Source organism: Monodelphis domestica, chromosome 1 (genome assembly GCF_027887165.1).
Source record: "Monodelphis domestica isolate mMonDom1 chromosome 1, mMonDom1.pri, whole genome shotgun sequence".
Taxonomy (NCBI): domain Eukaryota; kingdom Metazoa; phylum Chordata; class Mammalia; order Didelphimorphia; family Didelphidae; genus Monodelphis; species Monodelphis domestica.
This window is the reverse complement of record NC_077227.1, coordinates 225,871,120-225,885,435: the sequence shown is the minus strand read 5'-3', so window position 1 is coordinate 225,885,435 and position 14,316 is coordinate 225,871,120. Positions and strand designations below refer to the sequence as shown.

Genomic DNA, 14,316 nt, shown 5'->3' with positions numbered 1-14,316 from the left:
CATGTTGTGAGTTGGAGGTGACAATTGTTGGTTCCTAAAATTGAAGGACAAGCTTTGGCAACATAATTGGAAAGAGAAGAAAAGTAATGTTGACATTATATATTCATTCCAAGTATATTGCAAGATAGTATAAAATAAATGTCATACAAATAGCATGGACAATAAGAGCTATGGTTCAGAGGAAGGGAGAGATCACTGGAGTCTTGTCTGGATTCTGGGAAAGCTATGAGAAGGAAGTTGGAATGGTATTGGACCTTTGCGGGGTGGGTGGTTAGAATTTAGGCAGAAAGGAGAGTATTTATTCCTGACCAGAAAGAAATATCATGCAAGTCTCCAGAGGCAAGAATGATTGTTACATGTCTAGGGACAAGCCCATTTTGCAGAAGTCTGGGTTCTCTCCCCAGTATTTGAGAAGCATTGTCATATAGAAAAATGAGCATTATCCTAAAGTATTTGGTCTAGGCCTGTCTCTACTGCTCATTGGTTTTGTGGTTCCTGAGAAGTCGTTTTATAGAATCTCAAGAGTAGAAAGGGACCTTAGCAATCATTCGGCCCAACCCCTGCATTTTCACAGCATCATCTCTGCTGGGCCTTTGTAAGATGAGTGGTTTGGATGACAGGCCCTCCAAAGCCCTTCCTGCACTAGCATGCCATGTTCTTTCTTACATTCTCTATTCAGTGAGTAACAGTGAAGGAGGGAGGACAGGAAAGGGGAAGGAGCTGTGCTGTAAGCTAAAATAAAGTCAGTCTGGGAGCCAGGAGCTCATCACCAAGCTGCTGTCTGTGTCCCTCCCTTGGGGACTTGAGGAATGAAGTATCCAGGTAACAAGGACCTCAAAAAAGCCTCCTGAGTGCAGAGGACAGAGGAGGAGCAGATGTAACACAGTCTCTGGTGGCAGTTTGAGGAGCTGTACCAAGGACTCTACATGTTCTTTATGTTAAGAGGCATTGTATGCTCCTTAGGAATAGAAGCTACCCACAGTGCAAGAACTGTTTTGTATTATGACTTTTTATTTTAAGCAGGCCACAGATAGTTACTTGCTCCTTAGAAAATGCTTGTTGAATTGGATTAGATCTTTGGAAAGATCACTGAAAATTGGAAACTGATCTGGACTCATATCCCAGCCCTGATACCATTTGATCCTTGGATAATGGTTAGAGTTTAGGCAGAGGAACAACTACATAACTCAGTGAATAGAGAGCCAGGCCAAGACTCGTGAAGACCTAGATTCAGATTTGGCCTCAGATACATCCTGGCCATGTGACCTTGGGTAAATTACCTAACACCAATTACTTAACCCATAACCACTCTGTGCCTTGGAGCTTTCGTAGGTATCAATTCTAACTTATAAGGTAAGGATTAAAAAAAAAAATTGGGAGCAGAGAGGAAGAAATTTATCCTAGGCAGGAAGGGTGTATTACACAGTTCTACAAAGAAAGGAATGATTGGGACACATCCAGGGATGAGAGCTTTTTGCAGAGGTCTAGAGACATCCTACCCATTCCTCATCTCATAGTCTTGAGTTTTTCTCTTTAAAATAAGAGTAATGATACCTTTTTGCCTTACCAAATGATGGCAAGGAAAAAAACTTTATAAATTACTATATAAATGAAAGCTCTTTTGTTTATGTTTTGAACCTACAGAGGGTCCTTGGGAGAGAGTTAGTAACCACTTGAAGCCATTCATCACTTCCCTGGGAAAGCATCTGGGAGTGGTGTTATTTGTTGTTGTTGATAATAGTGGCCATGATTACAATGGTGGGAACCATCTGTGAAACCTGAGTGTTCTGGGCACCAAGGTTAGCTCTATCCAGGATTTACCATGTTGTTCTGCCAGTCATATCTGTGTCAAATCTCATTCATAATAGCTAGCATTTGTAGACCCCTTAAAAGGTTTGCAAAGCACTTTACACATGTTATCTCATTTGTTTCTCATGATGTTTTTAACCTCAAATGGACTCTTGCTGCTTTGGGAAAATCTTTTTTTTTTTCCCTTCCATGCCTTTTATATCACCTCTTTGGCCCTCTCACTGAAGAATTTCATCTTCTACTTTAGGCTTGGGTCTCTTGTGTTTTTGCTTTCGTGGATAGAGTACTGGACTTGATACTTGAGTTCTAATCAAACCTTAGACACTTAGTTCTCTGAACCTCCATTACTTACTTGTAAAAGAGAGGCGGCAGCGACCTGGAGTCAGGAAGACCTTCACCCTGAGATAGTTATATGAATCTGGGCAAGTCACTTAACTTCTGTTTGTCTTAATCTATTGGAGAAGGAAATCGCAAACCATTCTAGTATCTTTGCCAAGAAAACTCCATGGACTGTCCTGGTATGCTGTGGTTCACAGGCTTCCCATGACTGAATGACAACAAAGAAGTACTCAGTGGTCTCAGATCCCTTCCTCATTTTTGTTTTTAAACCTTTACCTTCCATCTTGGAATCAATATTGTGTATTGGTTCCTAGGCAGAAGAGTGATAAGGGCTAGGCAATGGGGGTTAAGTGACTTGCCCAGGGTCACACAGCTGAGAAGTGTCTGAGGTCAGATTTGAACCCAGGACCTCCCATTTCTAGGCCTAGCTCTCAATCCACTGAGCTACCCAGCTTCCCCCCCCCCTCACCCCCACCCCTTCCTCATTTATATCTGTGATCATCACTTAGACTAGGGATAAGATCTAACATGGAAGTTTAGGGCCTTTATTTTAGATTTTCCATCTCTTCCCATCCTGAGTATATATGTAATTCATTTCCAGCCACTACAGGAAACCTGAGGAACAGGATCCTTTGAAATCACCAATGCTAAGATGGAATAGCCAGGTCTCTCTGACTGCTAATATAACAATGGCTTCCAATTATATAACCTTTTAAGCATTCTAAAGCATCTTATGTCAGTCAGAGGTCACTTGATTCTAGGAGGATCACATAGGCTTTTGATTCTAAGGAAACAGATTATTGGTACCACAAAGCCTTTGGATATTCATGGGGTGTATCTTAGTGTCAGCTACAAAGATTTGTGAAACTGTTGGTGTTTTCCTATGCAATACTGCCCATGCTCTGATTGTCTTGGTTCATTCATTTCCTCACTTGGGTCCCTTCTTGATATTGCCAATTAACTTTTTAAATAGACCCAGTTCATGGGAATAGAGTGGGTGTCAAGACTGGGAGGCATGAGCAACAGAATTTATGATATTTTCGGGTGGGTCATTGTTATCCCCCTGGGGAAACTGTGAGGTTTGAAACTATTAGATTGGTTTCTGGCCTATGTCTGTGTCCTCCTACTTCATTCTTGGCCTGTTATCAACAAACATTTAGGGTCTCTTCCTTTAGCTTCTTAAGTAATTCAAAACTGCTTTGTTTCAAGGAAGGTTACCCTGTGCTGGTTCTGGCTCAATGAAGGCCTCATCTTTGCACATTCAGCTGTTGCTGGGGGAACAGCTTATTTCTCAGATTGTTTACGGAACACTGTGTAGATAAGAATGCTAATCTTAGGCTCCTCACACTCCACCCCAGCCTCATTTTCTACCTACATGCATGCTAGAACCTACACTCTTCCTCCAGTCTCTATCCCATGAGCAGAATTGGAGTTAATACAGTTTAGTCTGACTTTAACCTTCATATAGCCAAAGGATCTCATTCTCAAATGTGGAGCCTGATAGGGGCAGACTCAGCCATCTCGAACCCTAGAAACAAATGGTCAGACTACCTCAAACTCAGGGATCTAGGTAGGGTTTTGTTTTTGTTTTTATTGTTTTTAAATCAGAGTTTCTAGTGCCTACTGTCTCATATATTTGACAAGATAGTTTTCCCCTCACATTCTCCCTTCTGCTCTGTGCCTAGCACTGTTCAAGATGGGGGGGGGAGGGGGGGAGTCCCTGGTCCTTGGTCCCTGGTCCTTGGTCCCTGGTCCCTGACCTCGGGGAACTTCTAGTACATGTCAGTTAGTCACTAGGCATTTATTAAGAGTTTATTATATACCAGACACTATATTGAACACTGGAGATATTTTTTGAAAAAGATAAACAGAAAACAACCCCTGCCCTCAAGGAGCTCTCATTCTAATAGGAGAGACACCAAAAAAACCATTTGGGCATATAAAAGATATATGTAGAGTATATTAATATAATTTGAAAAGCAGTATCCCTGGGGATGCATACATTCCTACAGAAGTGTGAGGTATTTCAGAGCAAATTTCCCTCTAAACTCAACTTTCTTATCTGTAGACTGGATATAATCTGCACTCTTATCTTCCTCATAGGATTGTTGAAAAGAAAGCACCAATCAAAATGCAAGAGGCATGTGTGTGTGTGTATGTGTGTGCGCACGTGTGTGCACACACGTATGCCTGAGCTGCTTTGCTTATCATTATAAAGATAATATGCCACAGTATCTTTCTTGTCACTTTTCATCACCTGGTCAAGAATCCAGTTCTCAACCACAAAAGCCCTTATCCACAGCACTTTTTGTTTTGTTATTTTAACCCTTACCTTCCATCTTGGAATCGATACTGTGTATTGGTTCCAAGGCAGAAGAGTGGTAAGGGCTAGGCAATGGGGGTCAAGTGACTTGCCTAGGATGACACAACTGGGAAGTATCTGAGGCCAGATTTGAACCTAGGACCTCCCGTCTCTGGGTCTGATTCTCTGAGCTACCCGGCTATCCCCCACAGCACTTTTCATTGTTTATAAGTAGAGAAATAGCATTGGTCAAGTAGGAAGAGTGGGTTTTCTAGTTCTACCTCAGTCCCCTACCAGCTGTGTGACTTTGGGCAGCACTCAATTTCTCTGTGTCTGTTTTCTTCTCCTTAAAATGAGTGGCTTGGAATAGATCATATCAAAGGTGGGTCCCTTCCAGTTATAACAGTTAACATTTTAATTTTACCTCCATCTCCAAATATCTTTGAGTCTGATTATAGAGAAAAAGAAACCATTTGTCTTTCTTCTTCTTTTTTTCTTCACTCAGGCTATGAGGGTGTGACTGAGTTCTTCACTGACCTCTTGAACCACATAGCCACTGTCCTGCAAGGCCAGAACCTGGAGGTGACCCCACTCAATCACAACAAGTTCCTGGCTGACCCATCTGGTGGCCTAGCGGGTGAGCGGACACGTGGCACCAGTACTGGGTGCTGCAGCAGCATGATGGGCAAAGACTCCTGGATCGTAGAGAGTGAAACCAACAGCTCAGTGAAACTGCAGCACCAGAGACTAGGGTGCAATACTGCTGTGAGCCCCAGCTTCCAACAGCACTGTGTGGCAACTATGGCCACCAAAGCATCCTCCCAGTAGCTGACTGGTGGTACCATGGACCAGGGCGCAAGCAATGGGCCCATCTAGAATCACGATAATGAAGTGAGCAGCTTAGAAGAGTTCCACATACTACTAAAAATTTCCATTGATTATTTTTTTAACATGATTTCCTGATGCAGCAATTAAAAGGAGGAAAAAACCCACAGTGATCACAGCAAGAGAAAATTGGATATTTCAACCAATTCCATTTGCAAATTTTTTAACAAGTTTACACATACTTGTATTCTCAACACTAGACCTTAATGTGTGGGATTGTTGGTTTTTTTGCTTTTGGTGATTTATTTTTGGTTTCGCGCGCGAGTGTGTGTGTCTGTGTGTGTATGTGTCTCTGTGTGGTATACATGCGGTTATTTCCCCTTTATAAACTATAATTGACCATGATAGGCCAGCCTGTGTTGTTTTTAACAAATTATTTCACCTATCTAGGCCTTAGTTTCCTTATCTATAAATTGATGGGTTTGGTCTCAATCTCAATCCCTCTAGTTCTAAATCTTTGGATCCTGTGTCTTAAGCCCAGACATCCTGGAATCAGAGAGGCCAGAAATCAGAGAAAACTGAAATTGTGTGTGAATCAAGGTTTGAGTTGTTATGAATGGTTTCTTCTTTTTTGAATTCACCATCTGCACTTTTAGTTACCAGTCCCCTCTTCCACCTTCAGTCTCCATTTTACTCTTCTACACAATTCCAATAGGAAAATGATCTGTGTAGTATGCTCCAAAGCCACCTCTACTAGACAGGAGATGAATAGGTTGCATTTGCCCTCCTTACTCTGCCCTAACTCATAGAGAGATGACCCAAAATGACCACTAGAGGTTCTATGTTGTATAGATTTCTAGAGGAGATACCTCTCTGAGTAGCCTCCTTCAGGAAAGAAATAGAAAAGCATAAGAAATCTTCCCAACTTTTCTTTGGAATAGCCTCTAAAATGGATGACTCTAATGCCAATTGAAAGTCTCTCTGGCTTTCTTCAGAGACATCCTTTTCACACCCAGCCAGGCCCATCACTTGGCAATTTTATAGATTACTGCAGATTTGAGAAGACCTGGGTTCTAGTTCCAGTTATTCTTGTACTTTCTGTGTGACCTTTTGAAAGTCACTTTCTTTCTCTAGGGTTTAATTTCCTTCTCTTTTGGACTTTGTTCTCTTTAAGATTCTATCCAGCCCTAAAATGTTATGATTCTTTGAAGCATTCCTAGCGCTTGAATAAGTGAAGGGAAATGGGGGAACCCCTAGACTTAGCATAATTGAGGGACATAACTATTCTCTTTTAGATTTTTTTCCCCCACAGACCCTGAAAACAAAGCTATATACTATTTGTTGGTGTCACCAATCTTGAAAGGTGTGCATTGTAAGCCAGAGCAGAGTCTGGTCAATACTGTCCCATCAAAAGATTTTTGGTAGAATTCATGAAGTGTACATTGTAACCCACAGCATTTCAACCCAGCACCTGGCACTGTGTAATTTTCAGCTGTTTTTGCAAATCATAAACACTAAGTTAACAGTCACAGGTTTGACTTGCAAGAAGGAGTTGATTTTTTTTTTGTCCCCCTCTCTCTTCAACATAAGGCCTAGGAATAGCCCAAAAGAAAAAACAAAACTAACACCACACTGTAAATCTCTTGTTTCCCAGACTGATAGATAACAGATGAACAAAATACCTAAATTCTCTAATCTGCTCCTGACACTCTGCAACCTCCAAACATTGGCCAGGCCAAGGAGATAGAACAGAAGGTTGGAATTGGGGTGGTGGAAGGTGAGGGGCACAAAGGAAGAAGAAGAGGAAGAATCTGTTTTCTAAGTTTATAGGCTATAAAAAGTAAAGGCCTCGAATAGGAAAAGTTTTGTGGACCATTAAAGATATGCTGTGTGTTGGCAGGTGGGGTTTACTAGTCTAAACCCTTGTTGGGCCATCCTTCCTCTGCCTCCAAGCTTAAGTGGGAAGGGGAAAGAATCACATTTTTTTCCAAACCTTCTCAAAGACTTGTAATGACCTGTGGTAGGTAGATATTCTCCTCATAAAACTTTTTGATTATTTTCTTTGTCAAATCTATTTTTTGAGTCAAATAAGAAGATAGAAATGCTTTTTAGTAGAAAAAAATATTTGGAGCTTATTCTGATTCATGTACAAAGAGGACATCCTGGAGGAGATTCTACCATTGTAAGCTCTATATGGTACTGAGTTAAGGGAGGGAGGAGCAAATGAGAAAATATGTAAAGCGCTTTGCAAACCTCTAAGCGCTAGATAAATGCTAGTTAATGTTTTAGTTGTTATTTCTTTTTTTGCCCCCTCTTGGAAAAAATTCACATGGAAATGATCATTTCAATTGGGAAGTGATTGGGGGAGGGGGTGGGGGTGTTCGATGGGTTGGGGGGGGGTGAGAAGATGGACCTAATTGAAATTGTCAGGCTTTCTAGGAACTTGAGAACTCTCCAGCTAACCATGTTTACATGACTTCTGAGTGTTAGATCCAGTTTAAATGTCTGTATGCTATTTCTTAGCTCTACTTTGAATCAGAGTGGATTAATCTGCCTTGCCTTGGAAAGTTTGGTTAGCCGATTTTGCACTGCCTTGTTTTTCCAAAATAAACTACTGAAATGTAATTGTATTTTATACTTGTTTACAGACAGTTGCTAAAATTTTATTATGTAATTCTCTAAGATCTTTTTTAAAGTTTTTTTTGTTTTGTTTTTAATAGCTTTACCTTTTAAAAATAAAATCCCAATCCTATACTCTTAATAGAAAACAGGTGGATTTTTTTTAGTATGACACCTGAACACTTGCTAGTGTCACCCCAATTTTAAACCTATATTTTTTATTGCTCCAAATGTATTTCACAAATTTTCAGGGCACTGATATGTCATATAACTGCTTTCCAGTGACATGGAATTTTATAGGAAATAGGTAGTGTGACTACCTGGTAATTGCTGCTGTTTGTAAGTGGGGCAAAATGGATTGTTTGATGTTGGGGTATCTAGAATTGAAACTGATGAGAAAGAGGAAAGAAGTCAATTAATTTTCCAGGAGATTTGTAAGATTCTAGTATAGCTTTTCTGGCAGACTTAGCTACATCCTTGTCAAATGGAGAGGAAATGGATCATATTTGGTATGTCAGTGTTGCTATGAAGATGGCATTAAGGAACTTCCATCAATAAGAGAGAAATGGCTATATATATATATATAGTCCTATCTTGTGATTCTTTGCCTCAGTCTGACCCTCCTAGGATTTAAAGAATAAATGAAGGTGGTAACATAAACCCTTTCAGTTGTTTTTTTCCTCCCCAGGAGGAGGAATGAATTTTTGGGAATTTGACAAGAACAGCATAATATCTCAGTCTGGCTTAAATGCACTTTTTTGACCTGAGATGCAGTTTGTATAGATATTATAGTTGGGTTTTCCTTCTTGGCTCCCATGTCCCTATCATTGTATCATTGTATTTGCTGATACTGTTCCTGAGAGCAAATGTTTTCACTATCCTGTTGAGTCCATCAAAACAATCTCTAGGCCTGGCTCTCTATCCACTAAGTCACCTAGCTGCCTTTAAGAACTGATTTGAAAAGGAAACATTACAAAAGTGGGTGGGTGCCAGCAATGCATGGACATGGAATGAGGCATATTGTAAGACAGACTTGACCTAGGAAGAATTGTTTGGGAGGAGGAAGAGGTCTCTTTGCCCAACTACCAAGGGTTTGAGGTAAAGCTTTATATCAAATTCTTATAATGATCCATTGGTTGTTGGTTTCCTAGAGAGTTTCAGGTGAAATTCTTTTCCCCAAATGTTTGTGTTTATATCTATAGTACTTCCATTTGTGTTCATTGATGTTTCCCACCTTGACTACAGATAGGAGAAAGTTCTAGATGAAAGCTATGTCATATGGTCCTTTGGAAAATACCAAGCTATCTGCTGAAATCATCATCTTTTAAATCCAGAGTGTGAAGTAGGAACCTGCTAAAAATGGAGCAGCCCATTTGTTTATTACTATTCAATAACCAAACAAATCCTCGATCCTCTTTTTTAACTCCCGTAAATTCTCCAAACCTCTCATTTTGATTTGAGCTATACAGAATGATTAAATAGTTGAGACATATATGAAGGCTTGATTTTCCAACTAGCTGGTAAATTTTATTTTTGCTTGAGTACTCCCAAACCCCAAACAAAATCTTTATTTAAAAAAAAAAACAACTGAATAGAAACAATAGGATATCTAATAGGAAGCAGTCAATGTGTGGCTCTAATATACGTGCTACCAGAGACTAGTTGGCCATCTCTGAAGTTATTTCTTAAGATTGCTTTTATTTGAAATAGGTCTTTCCTTGTAAATCATTAATGATGTGACTACACAATCCCTTAACCTGTGAAGTCTGTGAAACTGTTTACTAAAGCCATAGAACTAAAGCTTCTATTCAACAGAGAACAATTTCTCATTGTAGGTTTTATAGATTTTCCCCTTTGTTTAAATTTGCCATTTTATATTCATTATGCCTTCTGCTGCTAAATCCACATGGATATATTCACCAGAAAGAAGTCATTTCCTCTCACACAGAGACGTATTGCCATAAGGGAAAGAGCACTGTGCTGGCATTCATGAGACTTGAGTTCAAGACCCAGGTCTGTCATATGATAGAATTGAGATCTCAAGACAAGTCACCTGTCCTTTATAGGATCACAGGATTAAAGATGGAGTACTAAAAAGTGTTTTAAGCTAACCTCTGCGCATTGGTTTCTATATAATGTAAACTGACAGAGTTAGGATGTATTCTCTGAAAGGCCCTTCCAGCTGTGCCATTTTGATTTTTTATGAATAAATAAATCCTCTCTCTCCCTGCAAACCCAAGATTTCCTCAGAGATGAAGAAATGACTTTTGGTCCTCATGCCAGAATTCTCCATTGGGACCTTACTCCCTTAGTTGTTTCAAAATAGGGAACCATCCACCTCGGTTTCCAGGTTTTACCCCAAAAATCCTAAAGAATTTAGGAGAGATAGCTAAGTAGTGCTCACAAGACCAAGGGGATCTTGAGATAGTCCAAGTAATTATTAAGCCTCTTTTGTCAATGATATTAATGCCAGTATCACAATCATTGCATTTTCCTGAGTGTCTTTGACTTCTAGAAACAGGAAGGAAAGGCTCAATGACTAAAAGGGTCTTTATAGCATGCCTTTAGTGGTCCAAGGTCATAGAGGAACTGTATCTGTCTTAGGGAAAGGTAGAACTCTCTTATTTCTTTGCTTCTCCATTTCTGCCATTGTTTCCATTTGCCTTCTATATTAGTGAGAATCCTTTTATTGTTGTTGAAAGACATGGATATTTGTATGTATTTCCCAATTTTGATAGCCAAATTCCTCAAACCTGCCAGATTGACACCTATCCATACAAAAAGACTATGTAAAGGTGTGTAGAAATGAATGCACCTCTTTTCCCCTTTCCTGTTTTGCTTATTCTAATTCCTCTTTAGCATCCTTACTCATTTCTATTCTTTCTTTCCTTCATTCCATAAAGCCTAGTACTATTTAATTGGGCCTTTGGGGGACCATCTTCACCCCCAATTTTAATCATCCTCTCTTTTCCCCAGTGCCCCACTTCATTCAAGGCTCTTTACAGAATTACATCCCTCTCTCCCTCCTAACTCATACTCTTCTTAACTACAAAAATCCTTCAGCAGTGATTTGACAAAGATATGACTTCAACTCTATGGTGTTTAAAAACAACAATGAAAACAGTGTTTTGTGATTATGTAATTTGTTTTAATCCTGTTCACAGGCATCCATTACCAAAAGTCAAGTTGTACTTAATTCATGTATATATATATATGTAATATATATATATATCTAAGAAATATATATAATATATATAAAATCATGGTGAACTGTAAAAACCAAACATTTTTGTCAGGAACTTGAGTTTATTGCATGCTTTCGCACATGTGATAATGATGGTATGGCGATGGCATCTATTCACTTTCTTTTATTTTGGGCATCAACCCTGTTTTCTTAATTTGTCAGCCCTCTGTGATAAGATGGGATTTTGGTTTTAGCAGTCACTAGTGGATGTAGTAAGTATTGTAATTGTTATTTCTGTAATTGTTTTGGAGAAAAAAAATCCTCTTTGAAACACACCAAGAAATAAATGCCTTACAACACCAAGGTATGGGTGTAGTTAATGCTAAAGTGTCTCATCCAAGACTTTCTGAAATGGCTCTAATTGAGTGGAGCTCTGCCATATGGCTTTGGTCCAGTCACCTACACTGGACTTTAGTTTCCCTGTTTGTAAAATGGGAGGTTGAAGTAGTAAAGTTCCTTCCAGCTGTGACATTCTGTGTTTTTAGGTTCCTTCTAGTTTTAACCTGTGTTTTGTTTTGTTTTGTTTTTGCTTCATTCTGATCCTTTTAGGAGCCTTGTTTGGGTTCTCAAGGTCCAACTTTGATTTAAAGCTTAGCTTGAGAAACTGTACAGAATATTGAAGTTTCTGCTTTGGAATCTCCCCCCTTATCTCAATATTTTTGACTCCTAATGCTGTTGCATGAGATAGAGAAAATTTGAGGAAAAAAACTACATGCTTTCAACAGGAAAAAGGGATGTTGATAGTAAAGTGGTATTCATTGTGGGCTCTACTGTGTTTTGAGATCTTTGGCAGTACCAGTAATATAATAGGCACAGCCCAGGCAGGATTCCAGACCTAGGAACAAAGGTTAATAATTCCCAACCTTCACATCGTAGGCAGTTTAGTCTTGAGAGGTCTGGAAAAGAAATGAGAAACCTATGTCTTTAGCTCTTAATTATTAGCATGACTACAGACTTGTCTACACATGTCCCTACAATACTGGGTATGCCCCTTCCCTAGGCCTGTTTGCTGCTCTGTACAATTAATTGATTAAAGGATCAATGAGGTTCCCTCCAGCTTCAGCTTTCTGTGGTTCCATAGAGATGAGGGGTATAAAAATGTTCTGAGCTCCTTTGAGAACTAGGTATAAAGAATTTACAGAAGGTCCATGGCCCCATGTAGACCTGGACATCTACTTCCATCCTTTGAGCTGGTCCAAGAGATTTTTCCTTTAGTCTTGGGAACTTTGACTTATTTCTGCTATTTAGTAAAAGTATTATTTCCCTTTAATTGAACTTGAAACCCAGAGGCACCTTGGTTCTTTGGATCCAGAGATATACAATTCTATAACCTTAATTACCTATATGGTTTTTTTTTTTCCACCATGGCTACCATCTTGATGTGGTCTGATAACTGTCCCCTCTTTCATTCTTACCCTTCTGTCTTGTTGCTCTCCAGACTAAAAGAGTATTTTTTTTTTTTGCATTTAATATATAGAAGAGATGAAAAGGCATGAATCCTGGAAAGAATTTGAACACAATAGGATTCAATGAAGCATTTTGAAAGGAAAAGAGTGTTCCAATTCAAAAATACTACACCAGTGTAAGATATTGAGAAGTGAGTAAAAGACCCTTCATGGTAGTCCTCCTTTGAGTTTTTGTCATGGTATAGAGGTTGTGGTTTGTTCAGTTTATGCCAGCAGAACATAAACTTTGACACCTCTATCAAGTAAGATCCTAGTGTCCTAGTGTGTATGCCTCTTTTCTGTTAACAAATTCAGAAAAACTTGTCATCAGAGAGGTTATAAAGTGATTTCATTTACATATACATGTGTATATTTTTTAACCATCAGATTGCACCCCCACCCAAACATCAGTTAGGATATAAAGGGGTGGCAATCTGTCAATGGAAGTATTCACCAAGATTCTTCAGAAAGAAAAATAAGCTGACCCAGTCCCAGACTGACACTTAAATTATTCTTTGATAACTTGATTAATATGGCATTAGATGTGTATATTAATTTAGGCAGTTATAATGCCAGCTTATTATGTTGACTAGATCTACCCATGAGCAATTTACGTTTAGCCAATTAAATCTGCTTTGCATAAAAAGCATTTTGTAATTTTGTTGGATATAGTTGCTATGTGGCAAATAGATTGCCAAGTATTTTATATGGTTTGTAGTTAGTTTAAATGGAATTTCTGTGTCTTTTCCTGTTGAATTTTGGTGATAACATTCAGAATTGCTGATTTGTATGGATTTACTTTATATTGTGCCAGTTTGCTAAAGTTGTTTCAGTTAGGTTTATTTTTTGTTTTGTTTTGTTTTTTTAATTTTTGTTATTTTATTACTATAGTTAGCCCTTCTAGTGCAGTGTTGAATGGCAATAGTGATAATGGATATCCTTCCTTTATCTTTTATCTTATTGGGGAGACTTCTAATTTATTCTCATTATCCCCAGAAATGGCTCTTGGTTTTAGATAATATCTTTCTTACCATTTGGGGAAAGTTCCATTTATTCCTATGCTTTCTAGTGTTGTTTTAAATAGGAATGGGTGTTATATCTTGTCAAAAGCCTTTTCCTCGGATATTGTGTAAGAAAATGTAGTTGTCTTCAGATATTATACCAGGCTGAAAGTGGGGAGAGGCCCAGAGATACTTATACTTTCTAACTTAATCCTAAACTCAGTTTACCTGACATGTGATCCTTTCTGGGTATAAAGTTAAATGTCATAACGACCAATCTTACTCTCTCGACTCCAGAGAAGAATAGTGTCTTCAGTCTTACAATAATACTAAAGTCAGTCTGGGATTTACCCATTTGAGCACTGTGTACCTTTCTCACTGGTTCATTGTTCTAATCCTTAGTTCACTTGCAGCCATTTAGGAAATTGTTTAGTGTTTTTTAGTTTTTCACTGGTACTAAGTTTGTCATTTTTCCCTCCCATTGCTTAGAGTAAGAAAACGTAATAGATTTAGAGCTAGAATGAGACTCGGAGATCATTGTCCAGTCCCCAGATGTTATAGATAGACCCAGTACTTTTGTTTCTCTGAGGAAATTGCTGGTGCTACCTCACTGAAGGACTTGACCTTTTTGTAAACATGTCACCATATCTTTCTGGCTCACTCAATATGAACCAGATGGATGTGTGACTCTCTCAACTCAATTTTGCAGAAGATAGTGAGTTATTATGAGGG

The 14,316-nt window shown here is 38.9% G+C and overlaps 1 protein-coding gene across 11 annotated transcripts in view; it reads left to right on the top strand.

The window, feature by feature from the left end:
- The window catches only part of ITPK1 (inositol-tetrakisphosphate 1-kinase), a 386,351-nt gene that overhangs the window by 304,172 nt on the left and 67,863 nt on the right, over positions 1–14,316 (top strand). For 10 of the 11 annotated variants that reach the window (XM_056810462.1, XM_056810459.1, XM_056810464.1 and 7 more), the window contains one exon: positions 4,956–8,043. The exons of the other annotated variant lie outside the window; for it this stretch is intronic. In XM_056810462.1, the coding sequence (XP_056666440.1) occupies positions 4,956–5,278 (323 nt within the window). In that variant the 3' untranslated portion in view covers positions 5,279–8,043. Of the gene's footprint in view, positions 1–4,955; positions 8,044–14,316 lie in introns of those variants that run through there. 11 annotated transcript variants of the gene reach the window in all.